The sequence below is a fragment of the Arachis hypogaea genome, chromosome 12 (genome assembly GCF_003086295.3).
Source record: "Arachis hypogaea cultivar Tifrunner chromosome 12, arahy.Tifrunner.gnm2.J5K5, whole genome shotgun sequence".
Classification (NCBI taxonomy): Eukaryota; Viridiplantae; Streptophyta; class Magnoliopsida; order Fabales; family Fabaceae; genus Arachis; species Arachis hypogaea.
In genome coordinates, this window is record NC_092047.1 from 81688271 (window position 1) to 81711160 (window position 22890).

General features: G+C 32.8%; 1 protein-coding gene and 1 pseudogene across 1 annotated transcript; both read left to right on the forward strand.

Annotated features, from left to right (window-relative positions):
- The first annotated feature begins 5200 nt into the window (after nucleotides 1–5200).
- LOC112727573 (uncharacterized) lies at nucleotides 5201–12175 on the forward strand (annotated as a pseudogene).
- Nucleotides 12176–14596: 2421 nt separating this feature from the next.
- Nucleotides 14597–20009, forward strand: LOC112727575 (uncharacterized). The gene is made up of 3 exons (XM_025777372.3): nucleotides 14597–15271; nucleotides 17174–17403; nucleotides 19506–20009. The coding sequence occupies exons 1-3, from the start codon at nucleotides 14932–14934 to the stop codon at nucleotides 19782–19784; spliced, it is 849 nt and encodes a 282-aa protein (XP_025633157.1). The 5' UTR covers nucleotides 14597–14931; the 3' UTR covers nucleotides 19785–20009.
- The last annotated feature ends 2881 nt before the right edge of the window (nucleotides 20010–22890 follow it).

Sequence of the window (22890 nt, forward strand, 5' to 3'; positions counted from 1 at the left end):
CTAGCCCAAACCCTAGCTGCACAGAAGTATCTACTTCTGTATTTGGCACTTCTTATGTCCCTTGGGAAGCCACAGGGTCTCTGGAAAGTTCTTATGAAAAAAGAAGACATGCAGTCAAAATTGCTATCAAGTATAACTACAACATAGAATTTATCAGTTTATTTTTATTCAAGTAACCCCTACTGTAATATTGTATCTTACTAACCTCTTCTTTACCCAAGCTAGCTTGTGTGCCACTACCAGTCTTATCACCCGAATCACCACCGTCATTCCTCACAGGACATTTCTTCTTTACATGACTAGCACTGCTGCATTTAGTGCATTTTCGTTTACTTTTCTCTTTTCTTCTCTTCGGTGCACCTTTTGTCTTGACCACTGAAAGGTCACCAACAAAGTTCGACATGGGAGAATCTCTTGTTTATCTTTTCAAGCAAGATTTTTGCTCTAGCGTTTTGGTCAACTGACAAACTTCATTCATAGCGTCATGGAAAGAAGGACCATCTTATGCTCCTAAGAATACCATCCATGTAGTTGCCGCTGACAATGCGCCATAGCGCATTGAAAATTCTCTTTCTCTGTCTTGCGCAGTGCCTCCAGCAGAATTTTCGTCCAAATACTTATTAGCATCCTTGGACCATCTTTTCAAAAGAAGACTTTTTGGCAACTTCTGTAAACCTACCCTTTTCATGGCACAAAACATGTGGCTGCAAGAATGCCTTCACTACTCCACGGATTACATTCACACTCCATATTCTCAGTATTACGATCATAAAGTACGTTGTATATATGTTGCCTCTTTTTTACACTCCTTAACTTTTAACACAATAATAGTTGATATGTTTTTCTCATTAATTATATCTAATGCGACCACTCCTTGAATCTCCATTTTTATTTTTCCAAGAATCTCCTTTGTGTAAAAATTTGCAGCACAAAGCTCCAATGCTTCTACCCCAATAGTTAGAATGGGATCTCCATACACCATCTTAAATTGAGAAACCAATTCATTGTGTCTGTAGTCCCTAAGAGCATGTCCAAGAATTTATACCAACTCTAGAAGACTTTGGCGAATGCCAATAAACCTCTTGATGAAGTTGTTTATTGCCTCACACCTTGATGTTGTTCTAAATCTAGCACAAAATTTATCCCTCAAGTAAGCACTTGCCCACCTTTTCTTCTTTTCATATTCATTTAGAACCCAACAATTTTCTTCCAACTCATACTTTTTTAGCTTATTCTTCCAATATTCATCAAATTCATCAAGATGCCATGGAGCATACAAATATTTTCTGAAGTTGTCAGAAAAACCTTTGGTTTTTATGTTTGTCGTTATATTTTTCTGAATGTGCCAACCACATAATCGGTGAGTTACATTTGGAAAGATTTCTTAAATTGATGCCTTCATTGCCTTGTCACCATCTGTGACCATGGGAGACTTGTTTAGGATGACTTCTAGAAAGTTTTGCAACAATCATGTATATGTTGTCGTTTGTTCACCCTCTATTAAGGCAAAGCCAAATATGCATGTTTGGCGGTGATGGTTACAACCTGAGAAGATTACGAATGGCCTTCTGTACTTATTCTTCCAATAGGTTGTATCAAATGCAAACACCTCTCTAAAGCACTGATAATCAGCCCTACAAATGCCATCTGCCTAAAATAAATTCGCCAGTCGATTTTCATCAGTAGCACTATACCTTGCCATGGCCATGGGTCAACATCGGCTTTTCCAAGTAGATAGCTTATTGTCGCATTGGAATCCCCACCAATGAGCTTTGCGCGATGAGTTCTTTAAATGTGGTTATCCAAGTCCTTCTTTGTGAATCCAACATTAGCATACCCACCAGCTTGGCCTACCATGAGTCCCATTATTTTAAAGGTTGGAAGACCATTATCATGCATGGTGTTCGCCTGAGCTTTGTGTGATTCAGTCAACTCTCGGTGGTTTGGAATTAGGTGTACCAAGCATTGTGGGACAAGATCGTGGTTGTGCTTCTCAACTAATTTTTTAACCCTCCAAGTCGAAGTTTTTGTGTCAAAGTACACCGCAAGCATGGCTTCACAACCAGTACGAGTCAGCGGTCTATGCTCCCTCTTCCTATTCGAATTAGAGATGTATTTCTCGACTCACTTTCCTTCCTTGTTGCAAAAAAATTGCCTTCTACGCTGTGTTCCATCTTTTCCACACAGTGTATCACCCTTGCGAACTCGAAACCCGACACACCTCGCATAACTTACGTACAAGTTATAAGCTGCATATATACAAAAACGCACTTCCTACTGTTGACACCACAATCACAAATGCAATTCACATTCTCTTCCACACCAGTCATCATGCAATCTTTAACGTTGTCTTGTGAACTGAGTGGTTCCGAATCAACATCCATTGCATGCTAATGAGATGAAATAAACAAAAGGCAATAAATAACAAAAGGCAATCCCAATAAATAACAAAAGTCATTGTAAATTTCATTGATAATCAACCAGAATTTTAAGTTATAGTTATTGTCTCATTAAATTACAAATTATTTAAAAAAGATTAAAAAAATAAGGGACCATACCATTGTTTGATAAAATATCATTTAATTTATATTATGCAAGAATATATATTCTTGCACACAACTATCAAGTGACATAAAACAAATAATAAAAAAGAAATTATGTGAAGTAAACGAACTTATAATATGTTGCATTCAGTTTTACTTTTGTATGTATTGAACCACTAGACTATAAAATAGAATAACAACGATCAAATCTTTTCCAATTATGTGGATCAAAAGATGTCATCAAGAATTATCAGTCCATCATAACTGTGCACAGAGTATAGAGAAGTGACTAAATTTAAGTCTTCCGTAATAGTTTTGTTATAGTTTTTGCAATTTGCCTTTAATACACTTAAATTGCATATGTTAAAAAGAGATGCCATATAATTAGGATATATTTCCTTTTACTGGTTGATACAGTTTGCATGCATGATTTATGAAAAATCAACACATCAAAGCAATACTCCTATTTGTAGCATCTTTATGTCAAGCACAATTTTGACTAAGCAATAGCAATAGCAATTCAAATAGGATGTTTGTAAACTATAAATCCTTTAAATTTCAATACATTCGAAATCTTAACAGCAGCAATAGTTCAGCTTACAAATTAACCTTACAATACCCTATAAGCACCATTGTGCATTTGTTCTTCAATGAAAAAGCATATCATTAAAAACCAAAAAAGACCCTTGTGAATTCAAATTGACAATACTTAAATATCAACAGTCATTCAACGAAAGGACAAAACTAAGATATCAAAGGCTCTCTAACTACATATATGGACACATCAAATATAAGGGAAAACTTACTTCGGTGCCAACATTTATTACATGTTGATATATTATTGATATAATTACAAAATCACAAAAGGGAAGCATGACAGAATGCCATAATGCTGAGAGCTAGACATCTTCAGAAAGAATTTACGCATAATTGTCATATACCCAAGATCAACAATAATATTCTAATTAGATGAACACAAAATAGGCTTATTTTAACCAAACAAATAAGCAAGTTTATTATCCTAAATCATGCTTGTGCAGTAACAAACTCTAAAATGTAGATTGTCATTTTAGAAAACTATAAATTAATAATTACGAACTGGATAAACAACACATTGAGCAATATAAAATATCTTGTCTAAGTAAAATAAATAGATTTAATTGATTCCTTGAAAATATTTCTATGATTATCAATACGCTACTAATTAAAATCCAAAAATTTAAATAACAAATTCAAGGTACAATCACTAACAAATTGAATTTAGTGATGATTTTCAGCAATGAAAAGATTTAGCTAAGTAATTATTTGAGTAGAACAGCAACAAATTCAAAATTCAGTGAATGTTATCAATAACAAATTTATCTCATTGATTCTTTAGCAACAAAAAAGAAACATGCTCAGTGAATTTTCATCAACAAATTATTCAAGGCTCATGATCAGCAACAAATTCATGTCAGTGATTATTTTCAACAACAAAGAGACTAATTCATTGATATTTGCAGCAATAAAATCAAAGGCAGCAACGAAACAGAAAAGGAAAGAACAGGAGAATTTGTTGAAACTCACCAAATTGGGACCAGCTTCTGGTTGCGTGAAAGAAGCTGATGGTGAGTATTGCTGACGATGAGAGTTGCTGACGGGGAGGAGGAAGCGCCGGGACCTGCTACTTCTGCCGCCGGCAACGACAACGGCAGGAAAGGCGCGCGAGACCGTAAGAGATACCCGATTTGAGAGAATGACAACGAGCTTGATGTGAGAGAGACCGGAGCCGAGAGAGGGAGGGAGTTTGGGTGCGACAGTAGTGACAAGGATGAGAGAGCTCCAAGTTCAATATAGTAACGTTGAGGGAGGAATGTGAGAGTTTAGGGATGCCAAACGACGTCGTTTGTGGAACAAAAAGTGAAAAAACAAAAAAAAATGGGGAGTGCTAGGGGAACAATGAAAATTTTGAACAACATGAATAACCACCGATCAAATGAAAATACACTACACCATAATTTAATGTTACTAATTAAATTTACTCTTTTAACCTATTAATTCACATTGTTTACACATTGTTCAAAAATCTTGTTTGTTACCTATACTTTTCCAAAAAAATTGATCCAATAGGTCATGTAAATTAGTCCGTTTGATGGAGTCTGATAACAATTGAGTTTATTGTTATTGTTATAGAAAATTGGTTTTATTTTGGTTTATTAAGAAATTCAAAAATAACAGATTCATTAATACGTTCAATAATAATGTGACACGTAAGCGCCTTTAAAAAAAAGATATTTTACGCGTCTTTATGGAAGTATTTGCTAAATAGAAAATATTTTCACAAACCAATCAATTTTTTAAATTTTTTATATTTTTAATAATTTTTTTTTAATTTATAAACTTAAAATATGTCTTTTGGCACAAAATAGATAAACCATCATCATTATTATTATTATTATTATTATTATTATTATTATTATTAGAGTAATTACCAAATTTAATTGCTGGAAATTTTAAGATGGAACATTTTAGTTTCTTAACTTTAATTTTGACAGACAAATTAACCTTTAGTCTTATTTTTCTGCCAATAACAAATAAAAAAAATACTCACATGGAGACTTAGTCTAATACACGTGACCGTCAATTATTTACGTCATTACGTGTACAAACAAGAAAGTGAAGAAACATTAATCATTGGGCTTACGGTTTCAAACTGACGCACCCTTCTCTGTGAGGCCCCAAAGATCACCCGTCCTTACACAGAGTGCAGCAAGAGGTTATGATCTGGAAGGATCTCTTCGGTCACATGCACTGCCACCCAGAGCGCCATTGGCAAGGGATCATCAGACCACCACCGCAAGAAGGGGAAGGAGGACCACGAGATTGCGACATGTCTGCTGTTACTGGCGAGTGGGAAGGGGAAGGAGAGGGGGACCTCAGCAGGGTGTCACTGGGAGAAAGCCGACCCCGATGACACTGTATCCTTCTCCGTTGACATCTATTTGACTGCTTCTCTTGATCAACAACACCACCATTGCTCTTTGGATTTGAGGTTGGGTCTTTAGTGTAACCCTACTGTGCTGCCCCTTTCTTTTTCTTTTCTAATTCTGGCTGACAGTGGCGGATTCTTCCTGAAAAAGGATGGCTATCGTGGCTGCCGGAATTGCGAAGGTGTTGGAAGCACTTATTGGATATGCGAAGGGAAGTGGGGGAAAGAAGATTTGGGATGAACAACCTGGGGCTGGGACTGTAACACCTACTTCTAAAGTTGAACATAGAGAGAAAGGTGAGTCAGTTTTGAAACCCTATTCCCAGAGACTAATTTATCCATCTTGTTTGCACATATGGATAACTGACTGCCAAGTGTATTAGTTCAGGCCTCTGTGTCATTATTTTTCGTTTGTTATTGAACAAAAAACAAGGTGAACAGTAAACAGTAAACAGGGCAGCTACATCCCTAACTGCCGAATTCCCCTTCTTCTTCTTCATCAAACATTCGAACGGCGGCCACTTCTTTCTCTTCACTGCGGCTTCTGCTATGTATTCTATCTCCGCGTCGATGTTGCTATATAGTCTCTCTCTATTGGAGCTGCAACCCTGCAACCTTTCAACTCGTCGCCGTCTGTTCTCCTGCTCTCTACTCACCCACTCTCTCTCGCTACCTCTGTACTCTCTCTCCAACCATTTGCTTCGTCTCCGCACACTGCCGCTGTTCTATCCACTACCAGACTCCGCCGCCGCCTGCAAACTCTGCTGCCGGTACCGCAACGAACACCGCCTCCTTTAGAAACTTAGGTATGCGTTCTCGCTCTTCATGTCCTATTAGTTGTCCTTTTCTCTTTCTGGAACTTAAGTCTCTTGTTTTATTTTATCCAAATATTTGTTATTTTTTTTTTCTCTTCCTGTGTAAATTGAATGTATTTATTTCAAACGATGGTACTTTGTATGGTGTTTTGTGTCATTTTCTGAAAAGATAGAACTTTGGCTTTAGAATTTCCCTAATGGAAGGGGTATTGATGGTGTGTTGTGTTGTTGCTTTGATAAGTTGTGTTTCTTGTTCATGGGCTAGGTATTCATATATGCATTATTTCTATTTTCGACCCCACAAAATTCCATACTTTTATACCAAAAAAAAGACACCAAAAAAAGGAGAAATTGTGATGGCTAATGTGCTTGTCAGTATGTTTTTTTTTGTAATTTTTTTTTTAGCGAGACTTTTTGGTGATGGTGGTGGTGTAGTGTAAGATGTGCAATTTGCTGTTTGCTACCTATGAAGTCTGGTTTACTAATTGTTCTTGTTGGGGCTGGCTTAAGTGTGCAAGTGCCAGAGGTACTTTAGTTATTTCCCCTCTATATAAATAGAGCGTCACAATTCACAAGGGTCACCAAGGTGGTGCTAACCATCATGACACCAACTTCAGCAATGGCTACAACAATGATATGACTTGCATTAGTGTAGATTAACCTCAAACTTTTCTTAAGCATGAGGCATTTCTGGTGTATTATATCAAATCATTTGGTTCCTTAGGATAACATCATGTGCCCTGTATAATTTTAACCTGTATAATTTTTGGTTATTTTATAAAATGTGAAATGTTTTTTTCTTTTTTCTTTTTTAAAAAGAGGAGAGAAAAATAAATAACCAAACAAAGAGAAAACAATAGAAAGGCACAATAACTAGATTGTCAAGGCATCATCAAGAACAACCAACCACATAGTTGGAGGGATCAGGGATGGCCTATTGAAGCATGGTTTATGATGTGTTTGTAGACAGGGAATTTTTAAAAAATATATTTATAAATTTGTAATAATGATTTTAAATTAAATTTTGAATATTTTATCGATATTCCTTCTGCTGTCCATTGCCCAGCTAAGAGATAGTATTTGAGAAACTGAGAATTGAAATTCTGATTTTCTGCTTTAATGTTATTGCATTTTCTGCATTTCTTTTTGCAATTGTTGTGGCCTGTTATTTCTCTCATGCTGGCTGATTGTTATGCTCTGCTGAAATTTTGGAGAAAGATCAAGCATTATTATTTGAACGAGCATGTGGCTGCTGACTGCCATCATCATCAATAAACTATTTAGACTTGTTTAATGCTGAAATTGATGTGTTTTCTATTTTATTATATAAAGTTTGTCAAATTTTTATAGAAACACACGCATGCTTGTAGGTTGTACCCCACCGGTGATTGTTGCTGATATACACTTACATTATGGTAATGCCTTTAATTGTGCTTCTAATTCTTTGCAGATTGGACAAAAATGTGAAGTCACTTGGTTGTGTCTTTCCAGTCTCATCTACATTAATGGCCAGATGGGATGCAATTTTGTCGCTTCCCGTCCAAAATCCTCCCACATTGGAGTTCTCTTCTGCTGACCTAGTATGGTCGAAAGTGGAAGGTTGGCATGATAAACTAGATAGAGTTGCTCTAATTCCATTTGCCAGAGCTGATGATTTTGTGAGAGGTGAATCAAATAATAAAGAATGTCCAACAAGATTTCATGTTGAAGCAAGGCGTCGACGTCATCCATCAATGCCTCTCAAGCCAAAGGTTGATGGTATACTAGAGTATATCCTGTAAGTTGTAAACACTTCATGTCCACTATTTGTTTCTATTGCTTCCTGTATTCCACTGCAATGTGAATTTTTATACTATATCAATGCAGGTATTGGTGTTCCTTTGGTCCTGATGACCACAGAAAAGGTGGTGTTGTACGGCCAAGTCGTACTACATATGCTACAAAGAAGAAAAATGCTGGTCGGCCAAATACTAAGAGAGGTTGCACCTGTCACTTTATTGTGAAACGCCTCATAGCTGAACCTTCAGTTGCCTTGATCATATATAATGATGATAAACGTAGATAAAAAGGGTTTGCCATGCCATGGTCCACAAGACAAAAAGGCTGCTGGAACACGTGCAATGTATGCCCCATATATCTCGGTAGATCTTCGACTTCGTGTTTTATCTCTCCTATATGTTGGAGTCTCTGTGGAGACTATTATGCAGAGGCACAATGAATCGGGTGAGAGACAGGGAGGTCCTAGTAACTGTGATGACCTTTTGACCCACCGATATGTTCGGCGACAGGAGAGGGCAATCCGTTGATCTACATATGAACTGGATGATGATGATGCTGTTAGCATCAAGATGTGGGTTGAAAGCCACCAAAGTCATGTTTTCTTCTATGAAGATATTTCTGATTCAGATCCATTTACTTTGGGGATTCAAACTGAGTGGCAGTTGCAGCAAATGATTGAATTTGGGAATCGAGCTTTGCTTGCCTCAGATTCAAGATTTGGTACAAACAAATTAAAGGTCTTTTTCTTTCCTTTTCCTTGATTTCAAATTATGAAGCACTAACACTTTGTTGAATTGCAGTATTTACGCACATCGGATATATTTTAGACACGATACTTGTTTAACACTCGTTGGGCACGCATGTCCAACCGTGTCTTAATAGAATTAAAAGTTTTTTTCTTTGAACACATTTGGCCACACTCAAATATGATTACGTGTTAGCGTGTCTAACTTTATTCTTGACTATGCTTGAAATGAGTTTAGAAATACTAGTTATTATTAATTATTAATGCAAAAAGTTATCTAAAATGATTTATATATTTAAAATTGGTATAAAAAACATTTAAAAAAGTCAGTTTGTGTTTCGTGCATCATAGATTTTAAGTAACCGTGGAACATATTTGTTTCCTGTTGTTTCAACAAAAAGCTAATAGCAAACACATTGATTATTTTGTCCAGTACCCCATTCACAGTCTTCTTGTGTTTAACTGTGACAAGAAGGCCATACCAGTGGCTTGGATAATAGCTCCAAGGTTTTCGAGTTTAGATGCACATCGATGGATGAGGGCTCTTTACACTCGAGTTCACACAAAAGATCCTAACTGGAGATTGGCGGGCTTTATAGTAGATGATCCGCTTTATGATATCCTGGCAATCAGGTTAGTGCAATTTATCAATGAAGCTAATATTGTAAAATATGTAAGATTTATAAAGAATATTGTCGATTTCTACTACAATTTCAAGATTCTAAATTTCTAATGTCAAAAGTAGGATGGCTTCATTTATAATTTCCTTTATGTAGATATGAATCATTTGAAGTCAATAATGTTTGAAATGTTTTTACAGAATGTACTGAATATTTTTTATACTGATGCTTCTTGGTTTAGGATTTCTAGTGACATCTTCTTGTGCTCTTTTCTTTCAAACCCAAGAATCCAAGAGTAAAACTATTATTTTACTTGAGGATGATTATTTTTTAAAAAAATTGAATTTGATTTGTATATTAGGAGTCCTTTATCCATGTCATAAGATATGGACTGGTCCTTACATGGTTTTAATATTTGAGCATGATGAGTGGTTCAAATATTTGATATAGAAATCTATTTTGCATTGTGAATCCAAACTACGAAACTATATTCTCAAATAACAATTACTATATTCTATGTATTTGCCAGAGATGTTTTTCAGTGCTCCGTATTGATAAGTTTCTGGAGGGTTCGTCATCTATGGCATAAAAACATAGTGAGGAGTTTGGAAATTGATATGCAAGTAAAGATATCCAAACAACTCGAGTGGATTGTGGAGAATATTTGCCGCCTTCAAGGGACCATGTCACTCTTCGAAGATTTCATTGAAGACTTTATTGATGAATCCAATTTTATGGACTATTTCAAGGCTACATGGTATCCTAGAATGGGTTAGTAGTATCTACCTATATCATGGAATGCTTTTTTGTTTTATAATGAAATTGAGAAATAATATTATGCTCACAACCAGTTATCATTGTCCTTCATTTTCATTACCCTTATGCCCACAGACTAGTAAAGATCAGCATCTATTTCAAGTATAGTTTTATAGGCAAATGCTTGACACTTGTCCAAAATTTTGCATGAATTTTTTGAAGACATTGTTTGGTATTTTTGCTAAGTGTACGGTGTGTTCAACAACATTAGGTCAGTTCCCATTGACAACTTTGTGGGTTTTGAGAAAAGATCAAAAGAAAAGAAGCCAGACTTTGTGGCAGTGTGTTTCTGCTACATTTTAGTTTTTAGCACATGTGGTTTTGATACTCTTTTCTCATGTTCCTTTTCTTATAAAAGGAATATCTGTTTCTCCTATCTATTTGTAATTTTCCCTTTTTCTCTTTTAATTTGTAATTGTAAATAAAAGTTGATGATCATTTTAAAGTTGTTCTGTTTGTAATTTAGTATTATACTAATTTTCTTTCTATAAAAAGAAAAGGAAAGGAAAGTATTAACTCTTGATACTTTTTTCTCAATACATATATAATAGTTTATTGAATACATAATTAGTTATGTTGTGTGTCTTGGTTACAAATGTTTTTTTAGAACGGTGCATAGATTGTTGGGAGTGTATTTTCAATCAAGATGTTAAGTTCTTCCCCCTCCTAAATAATAACATTCATTATTATTCTGGTGAAGATTTGCCAACGTATACCAACATAATGAGCCATTATATTGTCATGATGACTTACAATCACCAAATATAATAGTCTTGAAAGGCTATGTTGTTTTATCGAATGGGAAAAACATCTGATTATGATGGACTTGATACCTATTTGCATTTATCTTTTTATGGGTATTTATATATATGAAGTTGATGCCGTTGAAATTTTGTCCCGTTGATGTAGGAGCTTGGATCAATGCGCTTAAAACTTTGCCGCTTGCTAGCCAGGAAAGTTGTGCAGCAGTGGAATTTTATCACAATCAACTGAAGATCAGACTGTTCAATGAGAAGGACAACAGTGTTTTTCAGCGAGCTGATTGGTTGGTTGACAAGTTGGGTACGAAAGTCCATTCTTATTTCTGGCTTGATGAGTACTCTGGAAAAGATGATTTTGCTCGCTATTGGAAAAATGAATGGATAAGTGGTTTGACATCATGGTGCAAGGCACTGAAAATTCCAGATACTGATGTCCTATTGGAAGATGGGTGTGCCAAGGTTACTGATCAGGATAATCCAGAAAAAGCTTATGTTGTCCACAATCCCGGTTCAATGTTTAGCGTATGTAATGTAGTTGGGTGCAAGTTGGGAACCTCTGTGAGCATGTCCTGAAAGTTATTAGCATCTATCGAAAGAGAGGGTCCATTCCGCCTTCTGTTGGCTTTTTTTTGGTATCAGAAGGCTCTAAAGAACATGCTGCATTGCCCACCCTATGACTCTCTAATTCGCGATCATGCAGTCTCCTTGGCAGTTTCTGTTCAGCAACAGTTAAACACCCTGCTTGATAAAGAAAGTATTGCAACTGTTATGGATCCTAATGAGAAAAGAGTAGTTGTTGATATCTGCTTAGAGACATCAAAAGTAGTCTCAAGATCCGACGGTAGATAATAAACAGCTTATAATCAATGATGATATATCTCGTGATGGTGATGAATCTGATGATGGACTCAAAATTGCTGATCAAGTTGTAGATTGTGGCAGCAATGAAAATGAAATCCCATCTGAGAGGGTTAGAGAAGACAGTCTACTTGCTGACATGGATGTTGATCCATCGTCAATTTATATTTCCCCTCCTAGATTGTGTTTTATCGATGAGAATTTTTCAAGTAACGAGTTCCGAGAGAAAGCTTTCGCTACTAAATTGAATGAGGTTTCAGCTTCTGAAAATGGTGCTTTGTGCGATGATAAGGATAAAGAACGCAATTTAGATAAGGCTGCAAAGAATATGCAATGGATGTGGATCCCCCAGTCTTAGATGTCTCGTCGGAAACAGCAACTCCGAAAAACACTGAAACCCATTAGAATGGGTTCAATGATGTTCCTGGAATAATTTCTTGCAGAAAAGAAGCTGAGCTATAACATTTCTTCAATATCCATGGATGTTGTTTGTTGACCTACAGGATGCTGTCGAGAAACAAGGTCTTGGTACAATTGAACCAAAAGTATAATCAAAGAAGATGCAAAATTTGGTTCAAATACAATAAAAGGAACATTAATTAAAATTCATCTATTCTTGACGGCTATTGATGATATGACCATATTTGAGGTTATCCAGCCAGCCTGAAGTGTCAATAGCAATTAGACATATTCACAAAACTGTATCAGGATTCAGGATATCGTATCGAGTGGTAGATAATAGTTACAACACTTGCTATTAACTGATGGCGATTTGTAAATTGGGGCTTTCTTCGGATTCTCTCCTTCCGAACTACTAGCGGGTAAGCATGAAATTGTATTTATTCTTTTTTCATTACCAAATAATAAGTTTGTTCTGCTTAACTTGGCTAATTTTTTTGTGGTGCTTCATATATGATTATATACTCTAAATTTGAAGTCTGCTCATGTTATATGGAGTTCACATCTAATTAACCAAGATATTCTGATCTGTCTAGGATGAAAAAGAAAAAATCTCCGGATTGCTTCATTCTTTTGTTCCCTTAATTACATGGAAGCAAAGAATTTATACCCTTACTAATGTTGAGCACATCGCATGGTTTAAATTGTAAACGCAGTGGCGGTCGTGGTTGTGGTTTCACTACGATGAAGGAATTGTGAGGAAAATGTGTAACAGCCATAATTGGTTCTATGATGCCCATATAGTGGACACTGCAGAAACATTGTGGTAACTACTATAGTTGATTAACCTGTTATTTCTTAGGGTTATTATTAGATCGGAGTATGTGAGATATTAAACATTTTCTCTCTTATAATCCTGATACAGTTAGTTACTTAGCATGCTAGTGTATGTCTCGCGCATAGGTGCAGGTTGAGTGGTTAATCCTGTTTATTATATAATTTTCGTTAGATAAATCAATTTTCGTTTAAATTCTTCTAATAAATATAAAAATAAAAAGGGTTTATTAATTACTTTTTTAATTTAAATTAGATCTAAAAATTTTTAAATCGTCCTATTAAATTTAATTGGGCAAAAATTTGTAGTGCAATTAAAGGTTTAGCCAATAAATTTCGAATTTGATAAAGTATTTGAAGCCCGATAAAATAATTTTTATCAAGCCCATGAGTTGATGTAACACATGTAATTGAAAATGTTTTGGTCAATCTAATACCTCTAATGGGTAAAATGAAAAAAGGAAAATAAACCCAAAAAAAGTATTTTGTAAATGGACTAGAATAGATACTCTTAAATATCTAGTGTATATAAATTGTTAAAAAAAGAGCTTATAAAAGAAAAAAAATAACAGAAAAAAAGTCGTCTTGTTTTATTAGCACTAATAATATTTTACATTTAGCATTCCTTTCTTAATCATAGGTCCGTTTCAATGCCATTACTTAGCTTAGAGGTTTCTGGGCAAGTCAAGTGAGAACCGAGAAACCTCCAATTTGAAAGACGGACTTCTCCAAGCAGCCATTACTGCGTTGTTTCTCTGACAACTTCCATTTAAATTCCATGTGGTACTGGTAGTTGCTACCAACCAAACCGCTGGCTTGTTGACTTATGATTATTATTTTGCTTTTTGAATACGCTACTAATATTATATTTCAAACAATTTTGGAGGTAGCAATTTCAAAAATTATTTTTAATATAGAGATGAAGATAGTGTTTTAGTTGAATATTAATATTTAAAGTATACGCATTGTTAGGATGATGACACGTGTCTAATATGCATTTTTCTTGTTGACTCTCCAAGTCTCCACCTATATGTAATTACACTAAATAATTTTATTTTTAACAAAAATATTAATATTTTTTTTATATACAAAAAATTAGCCTAACAATTTTTTAAAATTTTGGTCAATATTTATTCAGTATAAATTAATTTATTTGTTAAAATTTTGATAAATATAAATATTAATTATAATGACTTATATATAAAATTTTTGATAAATATAAATATAAATTACAGATATATTTTTTAACTGTAAAAAAACGTTTAGGGAATCAATGTTTTTATTAAAATTTGGCTTGTATTTAATAGCAAAAAAAATGAGTACTTAATAATTACAAATAACAAAATCAGCGTTTTTATTAAATATAATTTTAAACTATTAAAAATATTAATAATGACTAATTACAAATAACAAAATCAGCATTTTTATTAAATATAATTTTAAACTATTAAAAATATCAATGATAATTAATTAACACAAATCACAAAATCAGCGAAAAAAAAAAAAAAGTCACCAAAAAAAAATCACAAAATCAGCGAGCTCCTGCACTTCTTTTTAAATATAACTCACTCTCCTCTCTTCTCAGAAGTCAGAGCTTCCACCCACAAGCCACAAAGTCACCTTCTCTTCTGTCACGACAGCTACGCCACAGCCCCGGCCTCGCTGCAACGGCCACCTCGGCCTCCCTGCCTCTGCCTCAAAGCTGCTCCTCTGCCCTTGCCTTGCTGCCTTGCTGAGTCTGCTCACCCTTTTCTTTCTTCACCACAGATTCAATTGAAGCCCCGAGCTTATTAATGGCGTCACGACTAGAGCCATGGAACTACCTTGCGGGAAAAGTTGTTATGGTCACTGGCGCCTCATCAGGCCTTGGCCGTGACTTCTGCCTCGATCTTGCTCGTGCGGGCTGCCGGATTGTCGCGGCAGCTCGCCGCGTTGATCGGCTGAAGTCCCTTTGTGACGAGATCAACAGAATGACGACGCCCCTGGGTAGAGGCAGTGATGACGGGGCCCTCCGAGCAGCTGCAGCGGAGCTTGACGTGACCGCCGACGGCGCCACCATCGAGAAGTACGTGGAGAAGGCGTGGAATGCATTTGGCCATATTGATGCGTTGATCAACAACGCTGGTCTTAGAGGTAATTGGAACATCACTGAATTTTGAGGTCAAAACCTTGTTCTATGAAGATTGAAGAATCAGAGATGCTTTTTTTTAAAAAAGTAAATAAATAAAAATAAAAATATGATTTTTTACTATATATGCATCTTTTTTAACCTCGACAAGTATCAGAGGCTTAAGGCTTGTCCTCGTGTTGAGCTAAACTTTGAGCCCTTAACAATGGTGGAGGGAGTCCCGATTTTGAGGTTGGAATTCAACCTCTCAAAAAAATCCTAAAAGCCTCACAATTACCTCGAAAAATATCAAGGATTTCAATAAAAAAATTTTTACTATTCTTTTTACATAGAAATTTTAAAAAATCTTAGAGCCATCAAAAATTATTATTTTTAGTCATTATTTGGTCTTGGATTCAATTATTTTAGTTTAATTTTTTTAATCTAGTAATTCAACAAAATATTTTATCCTATACTTCTAAACAATGATAACCGCTAATTGATGGCCAAGAACAATAAACTTTGATTGCCTTCTAGCATTCTTTAAAAGATTTTATTATGTATAAATTTGTCAATTTTTTAAATTTTCATAGATAAAAATAATATTTTTTATTTTTTATAGATATAAAAATTAATTTCATTTATTCATAGCCATATATTTATTAATATTCTAAATCTTTTTTGGATAGAAATAATACTTTACACAAAATTTAATAAAAAAACTTAAGTTTTTTTTTACTTTTATTAAATTTTTAAAATATTAAATGCATAAAACATACTATTTTTTGTGTCTTCAATTTCATATTTTAAAAAAATTAACTAATTAAATATATCCCCCCCCCCCAAGAAGAATGAAAATGAAATTGGTCATACATATCGATGAAATTCTATTACTATATTTTATTTAAGTATATATATTAAAGAAATGATTGAAATAATTTTAATTTCAAATAAATTAAATTATTTATACAATATTAGTTTGATCTTTTTTTCAAACACTTATTCTTCTTCCTAGTTGAATTCTAGTTGAATTTCTACTTAATTGCACATTTATTTAACGAAGTTACTAATAAAAAATTAATATAATCTATATTTTGAATAAACATTTATTTAAAAATTAGGGATGAACGAGAATCGGATCGAATTGGATATGGCCAAAATTTCGATCCAATCCGATCCGTACATTTACTATCGGATTGGATATCGGATATAGCTGTAAAATATAAATATTTTTTAAAACTTATTTTTATTAAAAAAATATCAATAAATTTTTTTTCTACTCTTTAAAATATGTTTATTCTTAAAATATATAAAAAAATATTTATTTATTTATTTTTGTGAATTTACAGATAAATATATCAGATCCAATTTATGAACACCCCTATTTAAGACCAAATAAAATGTTAAAAATAAGAACACAATTTTCTTTTTCAAACAATTAGTAAGTCTTGCTTCTGCTTCAATGATTAAGATTAGATTTAGGTGTTTTTGGACTCATGTGCTGCACCCGAATTAATGAATTATTATAGCCGCGAATAATGCATATGCAAGTAATGCAACAAGTTGCTATATAAGCCCATGAAAAGTATCGGTATCGAGATTCGAGACAATAACACAGTTAGGAAGAGAATAAAATAAAATCATTTTATTTAACTTAACATCTTATTATAATTATATGTTTATTATATTTAAAATTATTTATTTATTTAAAAAATAATTAATAAATATAAAATAAAAAATTAGACTACTTTAGACTAACTTTTACTGCCTTCTAAATATTTTTGGCTTTTATTTATGGTTTGTTGAGAGATCATAATATTCTAAACATAAATAAATGAACAAATAATTGATATTAAAGAGTAAGTGAAATGATTGATTTCTAGCCATAATAATAATTTGCTCTGTTTTCTTACTTTTGTTGTGCGTAGGAAATGTGAAACCGGCTTGGGAATTACCTGAGGAGGAATGGAATCAAGTGTTCAAAACTAACGTAACTGGGACTTGGTTAGTGTCAAAATATGTATGCGTACGCATGCGTGCTGCTAAGATAAAAGGATCCATTATCAATATCTCATCAATTGCTGGTGACAACAGAGGCCAGTTGCCGGGGGGTGTTGCCTATGCTTCTTCAAAGGCAGGCGTCAATATGCTCACCAAGGTAAATAAAATATTATTTGACGTGCAATTTATTTTGAAGAATTTAATTTTTATACACTTATATTACTAATGTTAATATGATTTATTCAAATGTTTAATTATGTGTTATCACTTTATTAAAAATAATTACTGCATTACATGTTCATCTTAAAATTAATGCAAAATAATTTTGATATTGTGCAACTATGTATGATAGAAACGTTTTCATCAATCATCAAATGTGTGTATCACAATAATTTGGAGGTAGAAATTTGTGCCTTCAATTTCTTTGAGCTTTTGGCAGTGGTGTGAAGAAATCGCACCCATCAATTTGAAAAGAAAAAAAAAAAGAGAAATTGAGCCTTCTAATTTTTGTTTTTCAAAAATAAAATATTTTTAAATATTTTTAAATTGAAATTAGATCTTTTGATTTTTATTTTTGGAAAATTAAAAAATTTAAAATATTTTTAAATTGAAATTTGATAAATAAAAAATAAAAAAAGACAATATACTTGAAAATATTATATTTTAACCCATATTAAATATTTTTTCCCCTAAAATTAACACTGGCTGTCAAAGAGAGGCACCAAATAAAGGGAAGAGAAGCTTTTTCTTGAATTTTGATACACGGTCAAAGGCTACCACAGAAAATCAAGATTATTTTTACAAGTATCTATGCTAAATTGCTAATTATGGTGGTTCCTAATCGTGACTAATGTTCAAATGATTATTTAAGCTAACTTTTCTATGTCTAGTCACACGTTAAATATGTAAATATGTAATAGTTAAGAAATGTATGATATGGAGAAGTTAATTTTCAGTTTCCTCAGAGATAAAGACATCAAAATTAAATAATTGTCTTTGTGACATTACCCAATTGCTGGCTTGCTGCCACCCTGATAGACATGTTGGAAAGCTTTAACGGTTGACATGAAAAACCGTTCGGTAAAAATCAGGAGAAAAATTTGGTCGGATCAGCAGTTCTCTGTGATTAGGGCTTGGTTTAGTAAAGTTTTTGGGTATTTGTATTTTTTAAAAGTTCAAACTCTTTATTTTGTGTTTGGTAAATAAAAAAGATTATGTGTTTATGCTTTCCGTTTTTAAAAATTTGAGGTACTTTTAAAAGCACATAAAATAAAATTTTTTAAAATTAATTTGTGCTTTTCAAAATTTAAGAGTCTAATATAATCTCATATGTTAACTAATTTTTAAATTTAATGCTTACATTTATGTCTATTATAATATTTTTAAATTTTAAAACCTATTTTATCAAATGCAATTGTTGTTGCTTATGTTTATTAAAAGCTAATTTTAATTTGATTTACCAAACATAAATGTTACGATTTTTAAAAGTCATCTTTTAAAAATTAGCTTTTATAAGCTACTTTTAAAAAATAAAAACTTTACCAAACTAAGTCGTATATGATATTTTGAGAATTTTTAGTTTAAACTTTTTAAAATGACGCGGTTTGAGGTTTTTTTTTATAAAAATATAGTTTTTCTCTCTTTTAAGGTTTAATTAATCCAATAACCTTCAAATTTGTGTGAGTTGTTATTATTATTATTATTATTTTTAGTTATAAATTTTGATGTTTGAAGTTTAAACTTATTTGTAAATTTTTAATTATAATTATAAACAAGATATATGTAAAACTGTAAAATTTTGATTTTTATTAATCCAAAAATTTTTGAATTTAAATATTAAAAATTATATATTAAATTTTTGAAAATTTTATTTTATATTTAATTAAATCAATTTAACAATGATTCAATTCTACTTGAACCATTAAACTGTTGAATCAGTAACTATATCAGTTTATTGATCGATTTGGTTCTCGCAACCTTAGATTTAAACACTAATAAAAAGATAAAAATTTACCTTTATAACTAGTTAGATAATTTTAAAAAAAATATGTCATTTATTTTTATTAATTCTTAAAAATAGACTGTACACACTATTTTTTATTTTCTTCACTCAAATACTTTTTCATTACAGAATTATCCTAATTGTTATCTACTATCTTTTATATTCACATATATAAAAAGCAACTTCTTTTGTTTAATTATACTAACTTTATGCAATTCTAAAACAACGGTATATTTTTTTTTCTCTTATATTGATAGGTTATGGCATTGGAATTAGGAGTACATAAAATCAGAGTGAATTCTATATCACCTGGACTTTTCAAATCTGAGATTACTGAAAAATTAATGGAGAAAGATTGGCTGAATCAAGTGGCCATGAAAACCGTACCTTTGAGGACATACGGCACTTCGGATCCAGCATTAACAACACTTGTTCGTTACTTAGTTCATGATTCTTCTGATTATGTCACCGGCAACAATTTTATTGTTGATGCCGGAACAACCTTACCGGGTGTACCTATTTATTCATCTTTATGATTATTGTATGGGAAAGTTTGGGATGAAGTTTCCTATGAGATTGTTTATGAAGTTTTTTATTTTTTGAGGAGGAGAATAAAATAATACTTAAAAAAGCTGTAAAATTATGCCATTTTTGTCATTTGGTGTAATAAATCTGTCAACTTAAAATCCCAGCAAATTCTGGTGTTACAACAAATGTAAATGCAGGGAAGGGTATAATATATAGCAGCTTTTCAAGTGTCACCTGCAAACAAATTTCATAAATTTTTCATCATAGAAAACTTATATAATAATTGCTTAATAGAGTGACAAATTCAGGAATTTTAAATTGTGTAAATTCAGGAATTTTAAATTGTGTAGACAAACATATAGAACATAATATTCTAAGGTATATCTTGGAACAGGTAGTGTATAGATAAGTTTGGTTAAAAACATATCTCGGTTTTTTAGGTTTGTTTTTGCTTTTTGCATGAATTTTTGGGTTTGTTGAATAAAATGGTAGTTGAGTGTGATAATTTTTCCACAACAAGTTCAAGAGATGCTAACTCTTGAGGGACTTGATATTCCACATTGAAATTGTTTTGCTGTTGGCATGGACAGTTGAAATATCCTTGTCTTTGATTTTTTCAGTTAGGAGTTGGGTAGCTCCTCCATTCAGGAAAAGAGTAATTTCATGGTTTGGGAGAATAACTCAAATTCTCAATGGCTTGTCCTGCCTTTGTTTCATTTGTTTTGTGAGAAAGAAAAGTCGTTGCATCATTCGTTCATTATTTGTTAGTATTTTATCCACAACTTTTTGCTCCATCATTCCTTTTATACATAAATAAGAAAAGATCAAACACACTTTTCGGTAGACGAGAATTAAAGGAATGAGAAAGATAAAGAAACTAACAAAAGTAAAAAAGAAAAATAACGTAAGGAAAGAAGTGTAAACTCAAAGAAATTAAAAAAAAAACTGATAAAAGAAAAAAGAACGTAGAATGGAAGAAAATAAAATAAAGAAACTAAATGTGAACAAAAGAAAAGAAGAGAAAAGAAATTAAACAAGATTTAAATTAGGATTTAACTGAACGTTATGTTGTCAATCTCAATTAATCTCTGACAATGATGCTAAAAATTTGATGAGAGAAAATTGAAGCTCACAGATACCGGTAAATGAACTAGATCGCTCAAGTAATATCACGGTGAGCAAGCAAATATCAGATTAAATACCTAATTAGATTAAAAGAACCTAGATGAAGAGGGCAAGATTGAGTCTTGTTGAGAACTTAGAACTTAAATACTTGAATGTTTACGAACAGAGAACTTGAATGTTGATTTGAGAGAAGACAATAATGGTGAGAGTTAAGGATTTCGGAGATGCTTATGCTCTTAAAAAGATCAAAACTTGTTTACTTATTTTAAAGTATGCAAAGATCTTTCATAACAAATCTTTAGTAACTGATTTCCAATTCTTTAGTTCCACAGTTTCTCTTTAATTAAATAGTTGTCAGTTAAATAATTAAAGATGTTAAGTACAAAAACTTATTTAGATTCAAATAAGATTTAAAAGTAGTCCTTAGATCGAATTATATGTCACGTATTTAAGCTAGTCTCATCCAATTAAGTCTTAGAAGAAAATATAATTTTCAAAAGTTATTCTAATCCGTTATATGTCACTTATTCAAAATTAGAGTGATTGAAAATCATGTATATATCGCACACTAATTGAACCACTATTCCTAGCTGAATTCAAAGAGTCATGTGAAAGAGTTTTCAATCTTTAATTTAAATATCAAAATTTTCAATTATAATAAAAGAATTCAAAAGAGATTAGCATACTTTTCGATACCACTAATTCGAATGAAGAACGAATAACTCAATCATAAAATAGATCAATGAAAGATTTCAAAATAAAATAAACATAGATTAATAATCCATAGAAAACATAAACAAAGCTCCTAACCATTTGACAGAGGATTAGTTACCCATGGAAAATGAAAGAAAACAATGAAAAGAAATTAAGCGGAGGAACTGAATGTCCTTCTCTGTGAACAAGGTTCACTTATTTATATCCTAAATTCTAGAATTCAAACTCTCTTAATCTTATCTCTCGAAGAGAAAAATAAGATAACTACTTACTAACTTCAATTTCAAATTCAAAGCAATAATTCAAATCAAATCCTAACGAACCAAATTCTTTATATTTCTAGAAAGAATTAATAACTAATTTTTTAGAGTCTTTAATATTTTGGATGTGATTAAGACTTCAAATGAAGGAGATAATTAAGCTTAGGTCTTAATTGTTGCTTCTTGAGAGTTGTAATTATGTTTAAATCGAGCTTGTATTAGAGAAAATGAGCAAAAGCTCGAAATTCACCTTCCAGGAAGGGGATTTGCTAGGCGCAGGAGCTAGCCGTCGGGGGTGCGTAGGAGAAGAGGGGTCCGTCGGGCGTGGTCCCTTGTCCGACGGGCATGTGCCTTGCGTGCTTGCTTGGTTGCTTCATTTCTTTTTTCTTTAGGGAACGCTTTTGTTCTTTAGGCTATGCTTTTGTTGTATTTGTGTTTTTCTTATGAAAAGGCTTTGATTCTTACTATTTTTGAGCCAAAAACTCTTGAAAACATAAAAATACTATCTCAACTCTAAATATTTAATTTTTTTTTTTTATAAAATTTCTTTAGAAAACATAAGGAATTCGATTAAAACCTAAGAAAATGAATGAAAAAGAACCCTAAAATTTGCTTAAGATGAGGTGCCATCAGCAGCAACAGCTCTTTTGATGGTGACAGAGATAAAGAGAGGAACTCCATTTGAAGCGACAAAACAGGATCCAGGCGACTTCACGCAATTTTTGGAGGAGAATGTAGATGGTCAGCATTGATAAATGATTACGGGAGAGACTGTCAATGGTAGTTGCAGTGAAGAGAGAAGAGAGAGGAAAGTAGTGCAAAGAGAAGAGTGTTTCCAAGAGTAAAGAGGGAGGGTTGGGCATTTTAAATTTATTTCACTTTTACTATCCGATTTACCGGTGAATAAATTCGATAGTAACTAATTCAAGTAGCCAAAATGTAGCGTCACACTAAATGAATTTACCGTCTGACGGTAAATTCGCTCCAAGTTTTCGCCCCTATTCTTTTATTTTTT

Coding starts and splice junctions, on each gene's coding strand:
- LOC112727575 (XM_025777372.3), top strand. CDS start 14,932: ATGGCGTCACGACTAGAGCCATGGAACTACCTTGCGGGAAAAGTTGTT. Junction 15,272..17,173: donor CAACAACGCTGGTCTTAGAG/GTAATTGGAACA, acceptor TGTTGTGCGTAG/GAAATGTGAAACCGGCTTGG. Junction 17,404..19,505: donor GCGTCAATATGCTCACCAAG/GTAAATAAAATA, acceptor TTATATTGATAG/GTTATGGCATTGGAATTAGG.